This window comes from Elgaria multicarinata, chromosome 3 (genome assembly GCF_023053635.1).
Source record: "Elgaria multicarinata webbii isolate HBS135686 ecotype San Diego chromosome 3, rElgMul1.1.pri, whole genome shotgun sequence".
Lineage (NCBI taxonomy): Eukaryota > Metazoa > Chordata > Lepidosauria > Squamata > Anguidae > Elgaria > Elgaria multicarinata.
The window spans coordinates 163,124,635-163,147,781 of NC_086173.1; the positions used below are offsets into that span (position 1 = coordinate 163,124,635).

Here is a 23,147-nt window from a genome sequence, read left to right on the forward strand (position 1 = left end):
CAGAAATCGAGACTGGAGACGGGGAAAGGGGGCCTTGGCATGGGAGGGAGGGAGGGCGGCAGCCATGTAAAGTTTGATTCCCCCCCCCACCCCAGCTTCCTTCCTCCCCTCTCTGGAGTGCCACTACTGGAGAAGCCCAAGCCCTGTTTAGCAGAAATGCACCATGAAAACCACCCCCACTCCCCTGCCGCTCTGAAGTAGATACTCAGCAGCCTTTGAGTTGGGAGGCTGCCGTCTGTCTTCACAGGGTTGGGCCCTAAGTGAATATAGGAGAAAGGACAGGAATTAATGGAGTAATTTTATTGACAGGAATGCTGGATAGATTGACGGGCATGTGAGGGAATCCGTTCTCATGAATGCCATCAAATGACTGATGAATGCAGAGGACTACAGAGCAACATATGGGGGAAAGGCAAAAACCAAAGAGCCCAGCATCATCAGCAGGGGCCCTTCTGAGTGTTCATGCCATTTTCAGGAACATTTAATGTTGTTGACACTGACAGGCAGCAATGGCTCTCTGGGGTTTCGGGTGGGCATTCTTCTGGAGCCCTTCTGGGAGATGCCTGGATTAGAACCCGGAACATGCCACCTACAAAGCAGGGGCTCATTCACTGAGCTGCCTCCCTTCCGCTGAAGCCACAGAAGAACAGGACACTGTCGTTCGCTGTGAATGGTTGAAACAGCTCATCAGACAGAAAATTCCAAAAGTGGTGAATCCCAGAATGTCCTTCACCACATTTTTCTTCTTCTTAAAGCCTGGTGGATTGCTCTCGTGTTCTGACGCAGCAATACCTTTCAGAAAGCGAGAGTTTCCTTCTCTGGAAACATCCCACAAACACTGATCTCATCTTGCATTTAGTCTAAGGACAGACTTCCGCTACCACAAGATGTCGTGATGGTCACGTGTTCAGATGGCTGTGAAAGGGGACAGGAGACATTCTGGAGGAGAAGGGTAGCAATGGCTAATAGTCTACATGGCTATATGCTACCTCAGAGGCAGTCTGCCTATTTACAAAAGCAGCTGGGGAACATGGGCAGGAGGGTTTTCCCCTGTGACTGAAGTTCTTTGCGCATTCCAAAAATTTAAAAGGTTTCTCCCTGTGTGGGTTCTTTGGTGAGCCAGAAGGCTTTGCCTTTGGCCGAAGGTGTTCCCGCACTCCAAACATTTAAACAGTTTCTCCCCTGTGTGCATTATTTGGGGTCTGATAAGGTGTGACCTCCAACCAAAGCTCTTTCTACACTCCAAGCACTAATGTGGTTTCTCACCTGCGTGGATCCTTTGATGGAAAGTTAGCTGCACATTACACTTGAAGCTCTCCCCACACTCCAAACATTGAAACGGTTTCTCCCCTGTGTGGGTTCTTTGGTGCATAATAAGGGTTGCCCTCCGAGTGAAGCTATTTCCACATTCCAAACATTTAAATGGTTTCTCCCCTGTGTGGGTTCTTTGGTGCATAATAAGTGTTGCCCTCCGAGTGAAGCTCTTTCCACACTCCAAACATTTAAATGGTTTCTCCCCTGTGTGGGTTCTTTGGTGCATAATAAGGGTTGCCCTCCGAGTGAAGCTCTTTCCACACTCCAAACATTGAAATGGTTTCACCCCTGTGTGGGTTCTTCGGTGGGAAGTAAGATTTGTCTTCCAAATGAAGCTCTTTCCACACTCCAAGCACTGATGAGGTTTCTCACCAGTGTGGATCATTTGATGGGAAGTTAGTTGCAAGTTCCTTCTGAAGCTCTCCCCACACTCCAAGTATTTAAACGGTTTCTCTCCATTGTGTAATATTTGGGGTGTGACAAGGTTTGACCTCTGATTAAAGCTCTTTCCGCACTCCAAGCACTGATGAGGTTTCTCACCAGTGTGGATCATTTGATGGGAAGTTAGTTGCGCATTCCACCGGAAGCTCTCCCCACACTCCAAACATTTAAACGGTTTCTCCCCTGTGTGGGTTCTTCGGTGCTCAGTAAAGGTTCCCCTCCGAGTGAAGCTCTTTCCACACTCCAAACACTGAAATGGTTTCTCCCCTGTGTGGGTTCTTTGGTGGGAAGTTAGTTGCATGTTCCACCTGAAGCTCTCTCCACATTCCAAGCATTTAAAAGGCTTCTCCCCTGTGTGGGCTCTTTGGTGCCTAGCAAGGCTTTCCCTCCAATTGAAGCTCTTCCCACAGTCTGAGCATTTAAATGGCTTCTCCTCTGTGTGGATTTTTTGGTGTCGGATAAGGTGTGGCCTGTGACGGAAGCTCTTCCCACATTCAGAACAATGAAACGGTTTCTCCCCGGAGTGAGTTTTCAAATGATAGTTTAAGCTTGATTTACAACTTAAACTCTTCCCACACAGTGGGCACTTAAAGTCTACGTTGCCTTTGTGTGTTTTGACTTGGACGGAGACTTTACGGATGTCGTCACCTCGATGAGCAGAAGACGCATCTCGTTGCTTCTGCTTGACTCCCCTCCTTCGTCTCCGTCGTCCTTCCTTTCCGCCTCTGGCTCCTTCCAGGGACTCGCTGGGCACGTCTTTCTCATTCTCGCTCACCCATCCATCAGCTGTGGGAGCGAAGAGGCAGAAAAGGAGTCAGAGTCCACGGAAGAGGTGGAGCCTCAAAGGCAGGAAGGGAGTGGCCTCCAGCCAAGACACTGAGCTACGTAATAGACTGTCAGCGTTCGATGGGACCTCGGAGGTCACTCAGTCAACCCCCCAAATCACTGCAGGACCTGCAATGCCGCTATGACAACCCTGACCTGTGGCCCCCCAGCCTTGGCTTATTGATTTCCAAACCAGGGGAGGTTGGTGATTCTGACTTTGTTTGGGCTCTGGATCCCTTCTGGCTTTGATTCAGAACCAGCTAAAACTCTAAAAGAGCTGCCCAAGCTGCTGACCTCTAGCCCCAAAATAAAACCCAGAAGGGATTCATTGCCCCACTAAAACCAGAGTCACCAGCCCCACTGCTCCAAGTCCAAAGTGTGACTTCAGTGCAGGGATAAGCAGCGTGGTGATTTTGGCTGCCAAGGAACACCGAAACCTTTCCTGTTACTCAGCAAATAGCCAAGTGCCCCAACCGCTTTCTGGAACGAAGTGAACACGTGTTCTTAACAGTACTTAACAGTAGTTTAGTGTGTTGGAACTTAGTTCCCCACCTGTGCCATGTATTTAGACTTTAGGGCAGGATATGGGTCCCTGGCCACACCTCCCACGACAGCCATCATGTGGTGGTGCCCACCACAGTTCCTCAAATTCCCAGATCTATCCATGGGTCCAGAAAGGTGGGGGCTCCCTGATAGAAACATCTTCATTGCCACAGCAAAGGACATGGCAGCTTGTCCTGTTCCACCCCTCCCTCCACCTGCCAACAGGTCTGAAATGCCTTCAGCGAAGGAGAACCCTGAAAAAGTCGGTTCTGCTGCCAAACATCCCTTTCTACGAGGTAAAAAAATTAAAAGAAATGGTGAAATGCTTTAAAAAGGACTTCTGGGGCAGGACACAGGACAGGGAAAGGGAGGTGCCCTATTGGAGTCTTCGACTGGGTCTGGAGTCAGGCCAGGAGGCAGCCAATGAGCCCCAAGCTCAAGCTTTCGCCACCCAAGGCAGAGGCACACAGAATCGACCAACCATGACCACAGAAGCGACCGGAAGAGGAGGCTGCTGGGTAATGAGAACTCCTTCGCCGTACCCAGAGAGGCCACGAAGCGACAGTTCTCCGCCATGACTTCCCTGTGCAGGGCCTTTTGGTTCAGATCCAGGAGCGCCCACTCCTCCTCGGCGAAACACACAGACACCTCCTCAAAGGTCACCGGGCCCTGAAAGAAGGAGAAGGAGGAAAAGAAAGACCGTAACGCTGCTTCCCCTGCCAAGCAAAATTGAAAAGGAGGTTGCAGGTTCAACTGCACAATGGAAACTTTTGTGACTAGAAAGGAACAGCCTTCCTAGTGGGCAGAGGCGAAGGCAGCGGGGCAGATCCTTTGAGGCGCAGAGAGACATGCAGGAGTCAGAGACTCTAGTGGGCTGGTCAACTGCGTGGGAGGAAGCGGACTTCCTGGCCCCCTCCGCCCCACGGCAGCCCCTCCTCCAGCCCCCAGAAAGCCCTACGCAGTGAGTCAGGAGACCCTGCTGAATGGGGGGAGCTGTGAAGTGGGGGGAAGAAGGGGAACCCCAACAGTAGGGCAGAGGGAACTTCTTTGAGTGGAGAGTTTCCTCTCGCGGAAGCCAGATCCTGGCTCCAACCCCATGGCTGCATCCTGCCCTCTCCCCCAGGACTTCTTCCTTACCTCGTCTGCCTGTGCAGGAGCACTTCCCACTCCACTGCCAAGAGATGACCCAGAATGTATCTCCAGCATCAATTCACTGCCTACGAGGGAGACAAAGACAGTTAAAGTATATATATATATATATATATATATATATATATACACACACACACACACACACACACACACACACACACACACACACACATATTTAACACTTACAGCCCACTGTTTTTCTGGCAGTAATTCTTTTCCTGGCTCTTATTTTGCCTCCGCCCCATTTGGCCTGCAGCCCTGCCCACACCTGAGAGCATCACTGAAATTTAATTCGGCCCTTGGACAGGGGTCTTCCTCAGCTTCACCCAGAGAAAGCGGGCATCGAACTTGTACCCTTTCGGACGCACAGCGTGTGCTCTCCATCCCTTTCCCCAACGCCTTAGGCGGGTTCAGAGGGAAAGACAAGCAGCCCACAGGTTTCTGGCGCATTCAAGGCAGGGGCCAGTTGAGTCTTACCCAGCGAGGGGGCCTCTCCGCCAGCCTCCTGCCCGATCCCCCTGGACGGCACTCTCGATTGGCTGCCTAATAGAGCCTTCTCTCCCTCGGAGAAATCAGCGGCCTCTTGCGCCAACAGCCCCTGGACCTGAAACAGCAACGAAGATCCCAGGCAGGGAGTGGGAAGAAGGATTAGAAGAGCAAAGGGACACGCAAAGGGCAGAGGAGTGAGGTGAGGACGGGTGTCGGGTCAGGATCGCTTCCTTAAACAAGTCCAGAGAAACTGGAGGTGTTTTTGGGACAGCCTTTAACATCCTGAAACCCTCTAGATGTGTTGGACTACAACCACCTGGGGCATGCTGGGAGTTGTAGTCCAATATTAGCAGAAGTGGGGGAACTTGACAAAGGCAGAGCTGTGAGGAATCCCAGCTGAAGGAGCACATTTCACCCTGGATAAGAAAGCCTGCATTTCATTGCAGGAAATGCATGTGGCGTAGGAGGGTGCACATCTCAGGATGGAGGGAGACCCAAAGAGACGTCTCCTCTCCGAGAGGCAAATGCATGAAGGAGGCAGTGAGGCCAGCAACCCCAAAGAGTATCAGTCTAGCATCAAAAGGAAAAAGAGCAAGATTGTGAGGACAGTCTAGGAAGTTTGGAGCTCTTCTCTCTCACTGTTCCCTTTCCATGCAGACGCACCAGCCCTTTTCTTTTCTTTTTGAAGCTAGCTGAGTTGCAACCACACCGCCAACATCCAACACAAGCCAGAGGACATCAAATTGAAAAGAGCTATTTTAGGCAGTCCTTCCTCCCACTGCTCAAACCCAGCATGAAACTCTCTCACCTGCCACTTTTCCTGCCTCTTCCCTTCTGCCTGGCTCAGGAGGAAGCCTTCGGCCAGGGCCACCGCCTGGGAACTGGTCTCCGCTCCACATTCCCTCACCCAGCTCTCCATCTCCGGGGGAAGGACAGACAGGAACTGTTCTAGGATCACCAGGTCCAGGATCTGAGCCTTCGTGTGTTGCTCTGGCTTCAGCCATTGTCGGCAGAGATTGTGGAGTCGGCTGCAAACCTCTCGGGGTCCGTCGGCCTCCTGGTAGCAGAATTGCCTGAAGTGCTGTTGCTGAACCTCTGAGACAAAGGAGTCTTCACTCAACATTTTCTGCTCAGACGTTTCCCAGTCGTTTCTGCTGCTCCCAACCTGGGGAGTCTGGGGGGCTTTCCTTCCCTCTGGACCAGCTGAATGTTGTTTTTCTGTCTGCAATTTGTAGCCCAAGGATCACCTTCACCTTCTGCCAAATACATGAGAAGAGCCCTGCTGGATCAGACCAAGGGTCCATCTAGTCCAGCATTCTGTTCACACAGTGGCCAACCAGCTGCCTGTAAAAAACTAACAAGCAGGAAATGAGTGCAACTCCTCTCCCTCCCCTCTTTACTGAGCTAAGCAGCCCCAGACGTTGCAACCTTTCCTCGTGGGGCAGGAGAATGATCCCCCACTGCTAATCCAGACCACCATTGATATATATCGTTGATTTAAACCTGCCCCCGACCTCGTGGGCTGCACAGGACTTGGGGGGGGGGGGGAAGGTGGGGAGGGAGCTCACACGGGTCTTCCTCCTTCCGCTGCCTCCCCTCCTGCCCCATCCCTGCCTGCCCCCTTAGGCTGGGTGACTTCCCTCCAGGGCTCTGCCCATCCCCTATCGCCCCCCTTCTCCCCCTTGCAGCCCCTTCCCCTGAGTCTCCCTTTGGCCCTCACCGGAGGGCAGCAGGGACCGCAGCTGGGGGGCAACTCACAAGCCAGCCCTTCGCTACCATTAGAAGGTGGTTGATCCGGAAATGACAGTCACCCCTTCCAGATACACCCCATAAAAGGAGTACAAGTCTATGGCCACTTCCTCTACGCCTCTCTAGGAATGCCAGCTCACTACCTTTAACCCCTCAATCCCAAACAACAAAGTGAAGATGATCACGATGCCGCCTGTTAGACGGGCAAAAGGAGCAGAGAAAAAACAAAACAATGGGCAAAATAAAGAAGGAGGTTTCTGCAGTCCCATATGCCCACAGGGTACCTTAACATGATAAAAAGAGACAACACTCTTCTTCAGTGAAAGGGGGGAGGGAACCGTTTTACTCACAAATATTCTTGCATAGGCAATGCAGGTACAGCATAGGGTTTCAACAAGAGTTTATCCAGTCTTTTTTCTGTTGTATTACACGAGGAAGGAGAGGCCTGTGCTCCCAGCAATGGTGGAAGATGAAAGGGGTGTGGAAGGAAGGGAAAGAACAAAAGGCAAGAAATCACTGCAAACCTCCCTGCAAGCTATAGAGGTCTCAAGACCAGGTGTGGTCAAAAGTCCCATGAGCTTCATAAATGCAACACTCCCCTCTTCCAGAAACTTGCAGAGGAGGTTGCAATATTCCCAAAGCAAAGGAGATTTGCTTCTTCTCTTCCTTGCCCTGAAAGAAAGAAACCCACCCCTGCAGGTCTGTTATTTAGACCACCCTTTCCGCAACCAGGGTGGGCTAATGGTTAGAGTGTTGTTCTGCGGAAATCTGGCTTCTAGTCCCGTGTTGGTGATGAAGATCCCAGGGTGACTTTGGGCCAGTCTCTAACCTCCAAGTTAGATTACTGCCATGTGCTGTATGTGGGTCAGAAGATGGTTCAGAAGCTGCAGCTTGTGCAAAATGCAGCAGCCAGATTGATAACTGGAACCAGAAGTTATGAACTTATAAGACCAACTCTGGCCGGCTTGCATTAGCTGCCTGTACGTTTCCTAGTCCGAATCCAGGTGATGGTTTTGACCTCTAAAACCTTACACGTCTTGGGAACACAAGACCTGACGGAACGCCTCTCCCGATATGAACCTACCTGTACACTACGCTTAACATCTAAGGTCCTCCTCCGGGTGCCTACTCTGACGGAAGCTTGGAGGATGGCAACAAGGGAATGGGCCTTTTCAGTGATGGCCCCCCAATTATGAAGCAATCTCCCCGACAAGGCTCATCTGGTGCCAACATGGCCATCTTTTGGGCACCAGGTCAAGACTTTTCTCTTCTCCCAGGCATTTAACAGCATATTGAATTTTTACTAACCCAGAATAGGTGGATATTGTATGTAATTGATTTTTATGCTTTTTTTAAAAAAAAAAAATTTTTTTTTAATGTTCCATGTTTTAATCTTTGTAAACCACCCAGAGAGCTTTGGCAATGGAGCAGTATATAAATGTCATAAATAATAATGTTATCTCAGCCTAACCTACCTTGCTAGATTGTTGTGGGAATAAAAATGAGGAGGGGGGGGGCATAGAAGCTGCCTTAGGATTCCTTGCAAAAGCAAAACAAGGCGGAATAGTAATGTTAAGAGTACATACTTCAGAGGGTTCTATAACTCCCACAATCCTCAGCCGGTATGGCTTGTAGTCAGGAATGCTGGGAGCTGTAGTCCAAAATATCTGGAGGGCTCCAGTGTGGGGAAGGCTGGTTTAATGGTCTGTCCACACAAGGAATTATGGTGTCGTGTGTGGGATGGCTATTCTAATGGTAATTATGGCTGACATCCTGTGCTGTAGTTTTGCATTTTCTTGTATTCATCCAAATATTTGTATTGTACTTTTTTATTCTTGTGTTTTAAAATGGCATTTCAGTTTGTAAACTATTTGTAGTCCACGCAGAAAACAAGAGCTATTGGATGGATTAGAAAGGTACTGAATAAATAAAGTGACATCTCCCCAAATTGGGCAGAGAACGGAGCCCTGTCTCTTGCAGAGGGCAGATCCCGGATCCAAACCTTGACGTTTAGGTGTATAATTCCCATAGTCTCTCTGACCATTCCTCATGCTGGCTGGGGCTTATGGAAGCTGTAGTCCAAAACACCTCTAGGGTACCAGGTTGCCTCAGGGCCGGCCCAAGACATTTTGAGTCTGAGGTGAAAAGCAAGATAGCGCAGTCTCCCCTTCCACGTTCAAAAGCCGACTGGGCTGTTCCTTCACCACGGGCTAGAAGACAGCATCCTCCCCTGCAGATGAAGAAGCAGGGTAGCTTAGGGGGCATAGAGCAGGCCACTTGGGGGTTCGAAGGTCCGTCAGAGGGCAGTCCTCAAGGAATGCAGGATGCTGATATGACCCATGTGACACGCTCGTGACAAAAACCAACAATTTCCCCCAGAAATCCTAACTTCATAGGATTGGGCCCAAGTGAATATAGGAGAAAGTCAGTGGTGGCACCAGAAAAAAAAAATTCAGTGTGTGTGTGGGGGGGGGGGCACAGAAGGGGCAAAGCATATTTCTAGGTGAGCACGCTGTATCCCACATGTAAAGATCTCTGAAAGGAAAATAACAGTGTATCTTAAAGGTCACGCCAAGTGTGTGGAATTCATCAAAAGCTTTAACTCTTATACTAAAACTGCCATCCTAACCTTATATTGTGAAATAAATCATATATACTGATTAGTTTGGTGGTGGTGTTTTTTAATATAGCATGTATTAGCCAAATTCAAATTAGTGTAAGGAAAAATGCTTCCAAACAAGGTAGAGTCACTACACAAGCATTTCCTTGATGTACAGATTAAAAAGACAGAACACTTTAGAAAACCGTTACTTTTGAACCAGTGTAGGAAGAACCAGGAAGGTAGACTCTTATTAGTGTAAGGAAAGGAAGAGCAAATGGAGACACCGTGGCCCTGTACACCTAGGAAACCGAATGCATGTGAAGTAGTAGTCTAAAGATTCAAAAGATGAAGTTTTGGAAGATGAAGCTGGGTGTTTTTTTTATTGCAATCCATTGCCTTTGTAGTATGGAATCAAAGAAAAAAGAGGCATTGAAAATGGTGGGATTAATTTATGAGTAAACATCCATAGGCTTGCACTGTGAGTAAATTCTCCCCACCCGCCAGATGTGGAGAAGGTACAGGTTAATTATTTCCTTCTCCTCTGACTTTTCCTGATCTACTGTCCTGAGAGAAAAAAAGGAAGAGATCCACGGAATAAACAGATTAATTCTTCTGAAGGTGTTCTAGCTGGCTCTGGCAGCTGGTGCCAGAGTATAGTTTGGAGAGCTGCCAAGAATAAGTTTAGGCATCAGGGGGCTTAAGGGTGATGCAGTTATGAATGCCCCCACCCCAAATTTCAGTTACCCAACCCTAATTGGTGAGGTGGAAAGTGGTTTCACTGGAGACAGAGCCAAGGGGATCACCCTGTGGCATTACCCCACAATTGTGTATGTTGTATATATCTAGTTTGGTAAGTCTGCGGAGTATGGAATGTTAGAACTGAGTGGGTGTGGTTTGTGATGTAATAGGTAGGGTGGGGGAGGGAAGGAGTATATAAAGAGTGACTGAGGGGAGGAGGTAGTTAGATGCTTGGGGATAGCTGCTCCTCAAAGGAGCTGCTGTGTGGCGTACCACAAGGTGGTACAAATACTTCAAAGGTTGTCACACAGAGGAGGGCCAGGATCTCTTCTTGATCCTCCCAGAGTGCAGGACACAGAATAACGGACTCAAGTTAAAGGAAGCCAGATTCTGGCTGGACATCAGGAAAAACTTCCTGACTGTTAGAGCAGCACGACAATAGAACCAGTTTCCTATGGAGGTTGTGGGCTCTCCAACACTAGAGGCCTTCAAGAGGCAGCTGGACAACCATCTGTCAGGGATGCTTTAGGGTGGATTCCTGCATTGAGGAGGGGGTTGGACTCGATGGCCTTGTAGGCACCTTCCAACTCTGCTATTCTATGATTCTATGATCCTTTCCCCAATGCAATTTAATATTTACATGAAACCGCTGGGGGAGATCATCCGTAGGCATGGGGCAGGGTGCTATCAGTATGCCGATGACACCCAAATATATTTCTCTATGCCTTCAACAACAGCATCAGCTAAGGATAGTGTGTCTCCTCTGAATGAATGCTTGGAGGCGGTAATAGGCTGGATGAGGAAAAACAAACTGAAGCTGAATCCAGACAAGACGGAGGTGCTTGCTGTCAAAGGGCCTCAACCTGGGTTTGGAGGTGTGTCAACCGGTTCTGGATGGGGTTACACTCCCCCTGAAAGACTTGTGTTAGCAGCTTGGGAGTGCTTCTGGATCCTTCACTCCAAATGACAGCCCTGATAGACGCAAGGCCAGGAGTGCCTACTATCAGCTTCGGCTTATACGCCAGCTGTGCCCCTTCCTAAAGTTAGAAGACCTAAAGACTGTAGTGCTGGTAACTTCGAGGCTCGACTTCTGCAATGCGTTCTACATAGGGCTACCTTTGTGCCTAGTGCGGAAACTTCAACTAGTCCAAAACATGGCAGCCAGGCTGGTCACCACATCACACCAGTTTTAAAATCTCTTCACTGGCTGCCAATTAGTTTCCAAGCAAAGTATAAAGTGTTGGTTATCACCTTTAAAGCCCTACATGGTCTGGGTCCAGGCTACCTGTGGGATTACCTCGTCCCGTTCAATCCCCCCCGCACACTCAGGTCATAGAATCATAGAATCTGAGAGTTGGAAGGGGCCTACGAGTTCAACCCCCTGCTCAATGCAGGAATCCACTTTAAAGCATCCCTGACAGATGGTTGTCCAGCTGCTTCTTGAAGGCCTCTAGTGTGGGAGAGCCCACGACCTCCCTAGATCCTCTGAGAAGAATCTACTTCAGCTAGCAAAAACTAGATTGACAACTGTTACCCAGAGGACCTTCTCTTCTGGTGCTCCCAGACTGTGGAATGGCCTGCCGGAGAAGACTCGTCAACTTAACAGTCTACTAGCATTCAAGAAAGCTATCAAGACTGATCTCTTCTGGCAGGTCTATCCAGTGGAATTTTAGGATGCTTTTAGTATGTTTTAACAATGTATGTTGTGTTTTAATTCAGTTTTATGTATTTTACCATTTACTGTTGTTCCCCGCCTTGATCCAAGTGGAGAGGCAGGTAAGAAATAAATTTATTCTTATTCTTATTCTTGTGTTGGTGGTTGTGAGTGGAGATTAATTGCTAGGGATTTAGGATTGGTGTGGAGAGATTGGCAGGATTGGAAGTGTTATATTTTCATTTAAATCTTTTAACATGACAATAAACTTATTATTTCGTTAGCTACCAATTACCACATGCCAGCTTGGCATTATTTACATGCCTCACAGTTATCAAACACCCACCCCAGAACATTATACCCACAGTACATTTAAAAACAGATCTTTTATTTATCTGTTTTCCCCATAGGTTTTATTTAACCCTCCCTCTGGTTTTCAGGTGTTTGTGCTTGACCTGAGAAGGGTTTATGCAGCGGGCCTAATATTGGTGTAACATCGCCCCCCCCCCCCCGAAATCTCTCCAGAATAAGACAGGGAAAGCCGTTTGTGGCAGAGCCCACTTATTGAAAGCAAAGGGAGGTGGGAAAGGAAGATGCCCATTTCACACACAGGCAAACTGAAGCAGCAGGCAAATAAGAGTCAATGACTGCAAGAGAGTGAGTTTGGGTTACATAATTGTAGCACAGTATGTTCCCAGAACCAATAGAGAGCAGACTTTCTTAAGTGTCTTTAAAAAAAAACAATTTATCCATGGTATATCACAACACAGAGAAAGGCATTTATAGACAAGACCACTTCTGCAACATTTAAATTAAAGGGAGATGGGAGACCAGGGAACCCATTTCAAACACAGGCAAACTAAGGCAACAGGCAAATAAGAGTCAATGACTTCAATGGAGAGAGTTTGTGTTACATAATCACATGTTCAAAGGAGAAAAAGAAGTGCCCTATCAAACAGGAGGAATTTAGCCAGGAATATGTGTTAACTTGCACCACGAAAAGGATAGAAAGGATTTTTTTTTAAAACCACATGTTCACAATATAATTGAGATGCATTATACAGCAAAACAAAATGGATTCTAGGCCCAAACACACATACACACAAGAATTTCTCAATCTGTAAATAACACACACACACACACACAAGCCCAAATAAATTTTTACACAACGTGGCAGCACAGACTTCAATGCATTCCCTATTCAGTCACAACCCTATGAAAAGAGTTTTACATGAATCTATTGGGCTCTGATGGGAACGGGGTTTGGAGGGAAATGATCCCCTACCCATCCAGAAATGAACAAAAGAGAGCAGCAACCACCAGCAGCAAGAAACATTTTAACAAAAAGAAAAAGCAATATGATCATTCCAGGCTGCTGCTGCTGTTGATGATAGTGATATTCTTGAAACTGCCTGCAACCAGCACAGATTCAATTCACAAAAAAGGCAAAAGTGGGTTGATGGGAGAACCTTTTAAAACCTACTTAATTTAAACGGGGCACAGTTGGTGGCAGAGGGGAGAACAGAGGCAGCAACCTGGTCCCTGGTTTGGCTTGCTTTTTTCTAGTTGGATCTCGCTCCAGCACGGATGTCGAAAGGAGCAAGCAAGAAAGGCGTGGGCAGTGAGGCTGCTCTTTCTTTGGGAAGCCTCAGCCTGGCCTGTGTCGCTCTGCTCTTCCACTTTGCTCTTGCCCATGCTCACTCCTTCCTTCAGAACCTTCCCACCCTCTTTCTAAAACAAGCCACAGTTAATCACCATGACAACGAGGCCTCCCAGAACTGGCTTGGGGAAAATTAACCCCTTGTCCCCACTGCCTTCTCAGCGGTCCCAGGACACAAGCCCTTATAACAGGAGTCCAGCAATTGGGGTGGCAAGATCCTTGTTTGGGGGGGCGCTTGCCCCCCTCCACTCCCCCACGCCCCCAGAGCAGCCACCGAGGACAGGAATTAAGGAAATAACCTTACTGACAGGAATGATGGATAGATTGACAGGCATGTGTGGATGTGAGGGAATCCGTTCTCATGAATGCTATCAAATGACTGATGAACGCAGGGGCCTATGGAGCAACATGTGAGAGAAAATGCGAAAATCAAAGAGCCCGGCATCATCAGCAGGGGCCCTTTCGAGCATTCGTGCCGTTTTCAGTAACATTTAGTGTTGTTGACACTGACGGGCAGCAATGGCTCTCCAGGGTTTCAGGTGGGCATTCTTCCGGAGCCCTCCTGGGAGACACCTGGATTAGAACCCGGAACATGCTGCCTACAAAGCAGGGGCTCCACCACTGAGCTGCCTCCCCTCTGCTGAAGCCACAGAGGAACAGGACACTGTCGTTCGCTGTGAATGGTTGAAACGGCCCATCAGACGGAAAATTCCCAAAGTGGTGAATCCCAGAATGTCCTTCACCACTTTTTTCTTCTTCACAAGATTGCTCTTGTGTTCTGACGCAGCAATACCTTTCAGAAAGCAAGAGTTTCTTTCCCTGGAAACATCCCACGGATACTGATCTCATCTTGCATTTAGTAGACTCTAAGGACAGACTTCCGCTACCACAAGGTGTCGTGATGGTCACGTGTTCAGATGGCTGTGAAGGGGAATGGGAGAAATTCTGGAGAAGGGTAGCAATGGCTAATAGTCCACATGGCTATATGCTACCTCAGAGGCAGTCTTCCTATTTATTTATTTATTTCATTTCTATACCGCCCAATAGCCGAAGCTCTCTGGGCAGTTCACAAAAATTAAAACCATGAAGAGCATAATAAAACAACCAACAATTTAAAAACACAAATACAGAATACAATATAAAAAGCACGACCAGGATAAAACCACACAGCAAAAATTGATATAGGTTAAAATATGAGATTAAAACAGCAGAGTTTAAATTTAAGTTAAATTAGGTGTCAAAATACTGAGAAAATAAAAAAGTCTTCAGCTGGCGACGAAAGGAAAAGAATGTAGGATCTCTCTGGGGAGCTCGTTCCACAGCCGGGGTGCCACAGCAGAGAAAGCCCTCCTCCTAGCAGCCAACTGCCTCACTTCCTTTGGCAGGGGCTCATGGAGAAGGACCCCTGTGGATAATCTTAAGGTCCGGGCAGGCACATATGGGAGGCGTAAGGTGGTCTCACTGGGGAACATGGGTGGGAAGGGTTTTCCCCTGTGACCACATTCTAAAAATTAAAAGGTTTCACACTGTGTGAGATCTTCCCGCACTCCAAACCCCTGTGTGGGTTATTTGGTGTGGGTTGTTTGGTGCTCAGTAAGGCTTCTTTTCACAGAAAAGCTCTTTCCACACGCCAAACATTGAAACGGTTTCACTCCTGTGTGGGTTCTTTGGTGCCCAATAAGGTTTCTCTTCACAGCGAAGCACTTTCCACACTCCAAACATTTAAACGGTTTCTCCCCTGTGTGGGTTCTTTGGTGCTCTGTAAGGAAACTCTTCCGAGCGAAGCTCTTTCCACACTCCAAGCACTGATAAGGTTTCTCACCAGTGTGGATCGTTTGATGGGAAGTTAGTTGCACTTTCGGTATGAAACTCCCCCCACATTCCAAACATTTAAAAGGCTTCTCTCCTATGTGGGTTCTTTGGTGCTCAGTCAATTTTCTCTTCCGAGAGAAGCTCTTTCCACATTCCAAGCATTTAAAAGGCTTCTCTCCTATGTGGGTTCTTTGGTGCTCAGTAAGGCTTTCCCTCCAATTGATGCTCTTCCCACAGTCTGAACATTGAAACAGTTTCTCTGCAGTGTGCAATATTTGGTGATTGACAAGGCTTGACCTCCAACCAAAGCTCTTTCCGCACTCCAAGCACTGATGAGGTTTCTCGCCTGTGTGGATCATTTGATGGGAAATAAGACGCACCTTCTGCACAAAGCTCTTTCCGCACTCCAAGCATTTAAATGGTTTCTCCCCCGTGTGGGTTCTTTGGTGATCAGTAAGAGTTCTCTTCAGAGAGAAGCTCTTTCCACACTCCAGGCACTTAAACGGCTTCTCCCCTGTGTGGGTTATTCGGTGTTGGATAAGGTGTGGCCTGTGATGGAAGCTCTTCCCGCATTCAGAACACTGAAATGGTTTCTCCCCAGTGTGAGTTTTCAAATGATACCTTAAGCTCGATTTACAATTGAAACTCTTCCCACACAGTGAGCACTTAAGGCCTACATTGCCTTTCTGTGTTTTTCTCTGGACTGAGTCTTTACGGATGTCATCACCTCGATGAGCAGAAGACACGTCTCGTTGCGTCTGCTTGACTCCCCTCATCCGTTGTCCTTCCTTTCCGCCTCTGGGTCCTTCCAGGGACTCCCTGGGTGCGTTTTTCTCATTCTCGCTCACCCATCCATCAGCTGTGGGAACGAAGAGGCAGAAAAGGAGTCAGAGCCCAAGGAAAAGGTGGAGCCTCAAAGGAAGGAAGGGAGTTCCCTCCAGCCAAGACACTGATCTACGTAATAGAATGTTAGCGTTCAATGGGACCTCGGAGGTCATTCAGTCCTACCCCCAGATCACTGCAGGATCTGTAATGCAGCTACGACAACCCTGACTGGTGCCTCCCCAGCCTCGGCTTATAGGCCTCCAAACCAGGGGTGGCTGGTAACTATTTTGGTGGGGGTGTGGATCCATTCAGGGTTTAATTCAGAACCAGCCAGAATTCTAAAGAAGCTGCCCAACCTGCTGGCCTCTAGCCCCCAAACCACAGCCCCCAGCCCACACTGCTCTAAGCTCAAAGTGTGACTTCAGTGCAGGGATAAGCAGTATGGTGATTTGGGCTGCCAACACACCACCAGACACCTTTCTCGGCACTCAGCAAACGGCCAAGTCCCCCAACCACTTTCTAAAAAGAAGCGAACACGTGTTTCTAACAGCACTTGAGATTGCTGTGAAATAGTTTCGTTTGGTGAAGAAAAATGTGGGTTCAAAGGAGTCGTTTAGCAGGTTGGAGCTCAGCTCCCCACTGTGCCTAGTATTTAGCCTTTGAGGCAGGAGATGGGTTCCTGGCCACGCCTCTCCTGACAGCCATTTTGTGGTGGTGCCCACCACAGTTCCTCAATTTCCCAAATCTATCCATGGGTCCAGAAAGGCAGGGGATCCCTGACAGAAACATCTTCATTGCCACAGCAAAAGACTGGGCTGCATGTCCTGTTCCACCCCTCCTTCCACCTGTCAACAGGTTTGAAATGCCTTCAGCGAAGGAGAACCCTGAAAAAGTCGGTTCCGCTGTCAAACAGCCCTTTCCATGAGAAATTTTCTCTTAAGAACTTAAAAGAAATGGCTAAATGCTTTATAAAGGACTTCTGGGGCAGGACACAGAACAGGGAAAGGCAGGTACCCTATTGGAATCCTCCACTGGGTCCGGAGTCAGGCCAGGAGGCAGCCAATGAGCCCCAAGCTCAAGCTTTCGCCACCCAAAGCAGAGGCACACAGAATCGACCAATCATGACCACAGAAGCGGCGAAAGAGGAGGATGCTGTGTAATGAGAACTCCTTTGCCGTACCCAGAGAGGCCACGCAGCGACAGTTCTCCGCCATGACTTCCCGGTGCAGGGCCTTTTGGTCCGGATCCAGGAGTGCCCACTCCTCCTCGGTGAAACACACAGACACCTCCTCAAAGGTCACCGGGCCCTGAAAGAAGGAGAAGGAGGAAAAGAAGGGACTGTAATGCTCCTTCCCCTTATGAGCAAAATCCCAAAGGAGGTTGCAGGTTCAGCTACACAACGGAAGCCTTTGCAACTTGGAAGGGTCAGCCTTCCTAGTGGGCAGAGGCAAAAACAGCGGGGCAGATCCTTTGAGGCTCAGAGAGACATGCAAGAGTCAGAGACCCCCAGGGCTGGTTAACTGCGTGGGTGGAAGTGGACTTCCTGGCCCCCTCTGCCCCATGGCAGCCCCTCCTCTAGCCCCCCGAAAGCCCTACACAGAGAGTCAGGGGACCCTGCTGAACGGGGGGGGGGAGCTGTGAAGTGGGGGGTGGAGAGGGGAACCCCAAAAATTGGCCAGAGGGACCTTTTCTGAGTGGAGAGTTTCCTCTCGCAGAAGGCAGATCCTGGCTCCAACCCCATGGCTGCAACCTGCCCTCTCCCCCAGGACTTCTTCCCTACCTGGTCTGACTGTGCAGGAACTCTTCCCACTCCACTGCCAAGAAGGGACAACCCAGAATGTTTCTCCAGCATCGCTTCACTTCCTACCAGGGAGACAATGTTAGTTGATGTATATATTTAACATTTATATTTTGCCTTTTTTCCTCTCGCGAGGAATCCAAAGTGGCTTTCATGGTTCTCCCCCCCCCCCCCCCCGCGTCATCCTCACGACAAACCCCCCACCCACCCCCCATTCTGAGTGGCAGAAATGGCTCTCCTAAGGCTGAGTTAGTGGCAGTAATTTCTTTACTAGCTTGTATTTTGGGACCATTCAGGGCAGGGAGGTCCAATACAAAGGGGCCAGACGAGTCTTACCCAGCGAGGGGGCCTCTCTGCCAGCCTGGATCCCCCTGGACGGCACTCTCGATCGCCTGCCGGATGGAGCCTTCGCTCCCTCGGGGAAATCAGCAGCCCCTTGCGCCAACAGTCCCTGGACCTGAAACAGCAACGAGGATCCCAGGCAGGGAGCGGAAGAAGGATTAGAAGAGCAAAGGGACATGCAAAGGATGGGTGAGTCAGGTGAGGAAAAGTATTTGGTCATCCCCTTCTTAAAAGGCATCCAGAGAAACTAAAGGTGTCTTTTGGGTCATCTTGAGGGGTATTATTTTTATAAACTCTTTATTCACTATACCAGTGAATTAGCAGAGTAACAGCGGTTCTTAACTATGAAAGTCAGCAAAGACTAAATTAACTTCAAGACAGAGTCTGTTTTGTTTGGTACAAAAATAAAGTATTTTACTGATAGAAAATAACACAGTTTATGGCAATACAAATTTACACCAACATACTCACACACTTGGTCATACACGTTACAGCAGGGCTCACAGCAGCAGAGAGAGAATATTTTAATCTGGTTACAAAGTTCCAAAACTCTCTTTATATACACTTCCCTGAACAAATGATGAAACCACTAATTGGCAATGGCAAGACAATTAGACTTTTGCATCATCCCAATAATTCAATAAAGTCCACCTGCAAACTTGACCTTTAAGCTGATTGACTGATGCGGAGTCTTCAGTTTCTTCCAGGTTTTGCAGACTTGTACAGAAATATGGAAATCACAAAAACCAGTCCTAATCCAGGACTTCAACAGGTCAGCCTTTCCCAACCTGAAGCCCTCTAGATGTGTCAGTTTACAACCACCTGGGGCATGCTGGGAGTTGTAGTCCAATGTTAGCAGAACTAGGCGAACTTGACAAAGGGGCAGATCTGTGAGGAAAAACCCAGCTGAAGGAGCACACTTCGCCCTGGATAAATCACACTGGAGACTCTGGGTCAAAGGAATGAGAACGCTTGCATTTTATTTCAGGAAATGCCGTGGTATAGGAGGGTGCCCAGTTCAAGATGGAGGGAGACCCAAAGAGATGTCTCCTCTCTAAGAGGCAAATGCTGAAGGAGGAAGTGAGGCCAGCAACTTTAGAAGTATCAGTCCATCATCAAAAAGAAGAGTACGGGTGAGGGGACAGTCTAGGAAACATGCAGATGCACCAGCCCTTTTCTTTTCTTTTTGAAGCTAGCTGAGTTGTGTGAAGGACAGGGGTGCAAAATCTCTGGTTGTTTCTATGTGACATTGATGTCTGCCATCCATGTATGCTGTATTGTCTAACATCTGCTGTGCCAGGCTCGGGTGGAAGAGAGCTGGTGGCTTCTGGCCAAGGTCGTTGCTGCCTAGAGCCTGTGCAACTTCTGCTATAGCACCTGGAGGTTATCGGGGCTGCTGTGGGAGCTAACTGGTTTCAGCTGTGGGAAAAGAAGGTGGGTCCCATACCAGTGGGGAGGAGTGGTCAGAAGCCCGGGAAGGACACTGGTTGGTAAATAAGGGATATGGGACTGGAGGGCCAAAAAAGAGATAAAAGGTCCCATGAAGAAGGGTGTTCATCTTCCTTGGTGGTTTGTGCATATATCAAGTCGGAAGATCAGGTCCGAAGCAACCAAGGAGGGGTTGCTTGGCATTAGAAAGGCTTTTTTATGTTTTAAAGTCTGTGGGTATCTTCGAGGTCAGCCACTACTGCGGCTGGGTGTGGGGACATTTGACTGTTTATTGGGGTAATGGCTAGCTGCTAGAGGGGAGACATGATAGCACTCTTCAAAGACTTAAAAGGTTGTCCCACAGAGGAGGGCCAGGATCTCTTCTCGATCCTCCCAGAGTGCAGGACACGGAATAACGGGCTCAAGTTAAAGGAAGCCAGATTCCAGCTGGACATCAGGAAAAACTTCCTGACTGTTAGAGCAGTACGACAATGGAGTCAGTTACCTAGGGAGGTTGTGGGCTCTCCCACACTAGAGGCCTTCAAGAGGCAGCTGGACAAGGGATGCTTTAGGTGGATTCCTGCATTGAGCAGGGGGTTGGACTTGATGGCCTTGTAGGACCCTTCCAACTCTGCTATGATTCTAGAGCTTTCCCTCACCTTTCTACCTCACTCCCTTTTCCCCAATTCCCTTTCCCTTTCAACCGTCCCCTTTTAAGGGCCATACGTGGTAGTTTTTAGCGGTGTTAATAAATTTGCTTTGGTCCCAAACTCTGTGTTTGTGCTTTGTTCCCTGAACGTCTGGCTCGTCCCAGTAGCAGACAGGGCTAGGGAGGCAGGTTGCCTGGGAGTTCAGGACGTTTGGCCCAGGAGCCTATCTTGCAGGGCTGTCAGGTGGACCCTGACATCTGTTACAAGTTGCAACCACACTGCCAACATCCAACACAAGCCAGAGGACATCAAGTTGAAAAAAGCTATTTTAGGCAGTCCTTCTTCCCACTGCTCAAACCCAGCATGAAACTCTCTCACCTGGCGCTTTTCCTGCCTCTTCCCTTTTGCCTGGCTCAGGAGGAAGCCTTCGGCCAGGGCCACCGCCTGGGAACTGGTCTCCGCTCCACATTCCCTCACCCAGCTCTCCATCTCCAGGGGAAGGACAGACAGGAACTGTTCTAGGACCACCAGGTCCAGGATCTGAGCCTTCGTGTGTTGCTCTGGCTTCAGCCATTGTCGGCACAGATTGTGGAGTCGGCTGCAAACCTCTCGGGGACCCTCGGCCTCCTGGTAGCGGAATCGTCTGAAGTGCTGCTGCTGAAAGTCTGAGCTGAAGGGGTCTTCCCCCAACATCTTCTGCACAGACATTTCCCAGTGGTTTCTGCTGCTCCCCACCTGGGGGGTCTGGGGGACTTTTCTTCCCTCTGGACCAGCTGAATTTTGTTTTTCTGTCTCCAATGTGTTGCCCAAGGCAGCCTCCATCGGGGTTGAAGGATCACCTTCACCTTCTGCCAAATACGTAAGAACATAAGAGCTCTGTTAGATCGGACCTAGTGTCCATCTAGTCCAGCAACAGCACCCTCCCACCCATGTTCCCAGCAGCTGTATATAGGCTTACTGCCTCTGATACTGGAGGTACCACACGACTATCAGGACTAGTAGCCATTGATAGCCTTCAGGAATCTGCCCATTTCAAAGCCATCCAAATTGGTGGCTGTCACTACATCATGAAGAAATGAATTCCATAGTTTAACTATGTGCTATATGAATCATAGAATAGTAGAGTTGGAAGGGGCCTACATGGCCATCAAGTCCAACCCCCTGCCCAATGCAGCAATCCACCTTAAAGCATCCCCGACAGATGGCTGTCCAAAAGTCCCTAAATCAGACCTTCTCATCCATGAATCTGTCCAACCATTCAAAGCCTCCCTTTGAAGTGAACCCCACAATTTAACTCCGGGCTGTGTAAAGACGTCCTTCCTTTTCTCTGTCCTGGATCGTCCACTAATCTGGTTCATAGGATCACCGCAAAGGGGTGGGTGGGTGTCTAGTAGCATGAGAGCCGAAGTAAAATGCCTCTTCCTCCACACTGTGTGTTAAGTCCCTCTCTCCCATCTCCTCCTCCTCCCCTCTTTACTGAGCTAAGCAGCCCCAGACGTTGCAACCTTTCCTCGTGGGGCAGGAGAATGATCCCCCCCCCCCTCTGCTAATCCAGACCACCATTGATATATATAGGGTGACCATATGAAAAGGAGGACAGGGCTCCTGTATCTTTAACAGTTGCATAGTAAAGGGAATTTCTGCAGTTGTCATTTGTACATATGGAGAACCTGGTGAAATTTCCTCTTCATCATCACAGTTAAAGCTGCAGGAGCTATACTAGAGTGACCATTTTAAAAGAGGACAGGGCACCTGCAGCTTTAAATGTTGTGATGAAGAGGAAATTTCACCAGGTTCTCCATATATACAAATGACACCTGCAGAAATTCCCTTTTCAATACAACTGTTAAAGATACAGGAGCCCTGTCCTCCTTTTCATATGGTCAGCTTAATATATATCGTTGATTTAAACCTGCACCCGACCTCGTGGGCTGAACAGGATTTAGGGGGGGAAGGCGGGGAGGGAGCTGCACGCGGGTCTTGCTCCTTCCTCTGCCTCCCCTCCCTCCCCGACCCACTAGGCTGGGCGTAATCCACCCTGCGCTCTGCCCAGCCCCTATCGCCCCCTGTCTCCCCATTACAGCCCCTTCCCCTGAGTCTCCCTTTGGCCCTCACCGGAGGGCAGCAGGGACCGAGGCTGGGGAGCAAAACACAAGCCAGCCCTCCGCTACCATTAGAAAGAGTTTGATCCGGAAGTGACAGTCACCCCTTCCAGATACACCCCATAAAAGGAGTACAAGTCTATGGCAACTTCCTCTTCGCCTCTCTAGGAATGCAGGCTCCCTACCTTTAACCCCTCAATCCCAAACAATAAAGTGAAGATGATCACGATGAAGCCTGTTACATAGACAATTAGCTAGGGTGACCCTATGAAAAGGAGGACAGGGCTCCTGTATCTTTAACAGTTGTATAGAAAAGGGAATTTTAGCAGGTGTCATTTGTATATATGGAGAACCTGGTGAAATCCCCTCTTCATCACCACAGTTAAAGGTGCAGGAGCTATACTAGAGTGACCAGATTTTTAAAAAAGCAGAGCACCTGCAGCTTTAACTGTTGTGATGAAGAGGAAATTTCATCAGGTTCTTCATATATACAAATGACACCTGCTGAAATTCCCTTTTCAATACAACTATTAAAGATACAGGAGCCCTGTCCTCCTTTTTATAGGGTCACCCTAAATTAGCAGGGGGTGTGTGAAAAACAGGCAAAACAAAGATGGAGATTTCAGCCGTCCCAAGACGCACGCAGGTTCCCTTAACATGATGAAAAAGGTCCCCACTCTTCTTCAGTATAAGAAAGGAAAACAATTTTACTCACAAACGTTCTTGCATAGGCAATGCAGGTACAGCATAGGGTTTCAACAAGAGTTGCAGAGGAGGTTGCAATATTCCCAACGCAAAGGGGATTTGCCACTTCTCTCCTTGCCCTGAAAGAAAGAAATCTAGCCCTGCAGGTCTGTTATTTAGATCACCCTTAATGCAAGCAGGGTGGTCTAATAGTTAGAGTGTTGGTATGAGGAAATCTGGCTTCTAGTCGCCTGTTGGTGATGAAGTTCCTTGGGTGACTTTGGGCCAGTCTCTGACCATCGAGTTAGATTACTGCCATGCACTGTACATGGGGCTGTC

The 23,147-nt window shown here is 48.7% G+C and overlaps 1 protein-coding gene and 1 pseudogene across 1 annotated transcript; both read right to left on the bottom strand.

The window, feature by feature from the left end:
• Positions 1-410: 410 nt before the first annotated feature.
• LOC134396359 (zinc finger protein ZFP2-like) lies at positions 411-6,566 on the bottom strand (annotated as a pseudogene).
• Positions 6,567-14,321: 7,755 nt separating this feature from the next.
• LOC134396366 (zinc finger protein 883-like) lies at positions 14,322-20,889 on the bottom strand. Its single transcript, XM_063122842.1, has 5 exons — positions 20,401-20,889; positions 17,939-18,059; positions 17,585-17,667; positions 16,985-17,111; positions 14,322-15,838 (listed from the first exon to the last, which is right to left on the bottom strand). The coding sequence occupies exons 1-5, from the start codon at positions 20,842-20,844 to the stop codon at positions 14,733-14,735; spliced, it is 1,881 nt and encodes a 626-aa protein (XP_062978912.1). The 5' UTR covers positions 20,845-20,889; the 3' UTR covers positions 14,322-14,732.
• Positions 20,890-23,147: the final 2,258 nt, after the last annotated feature.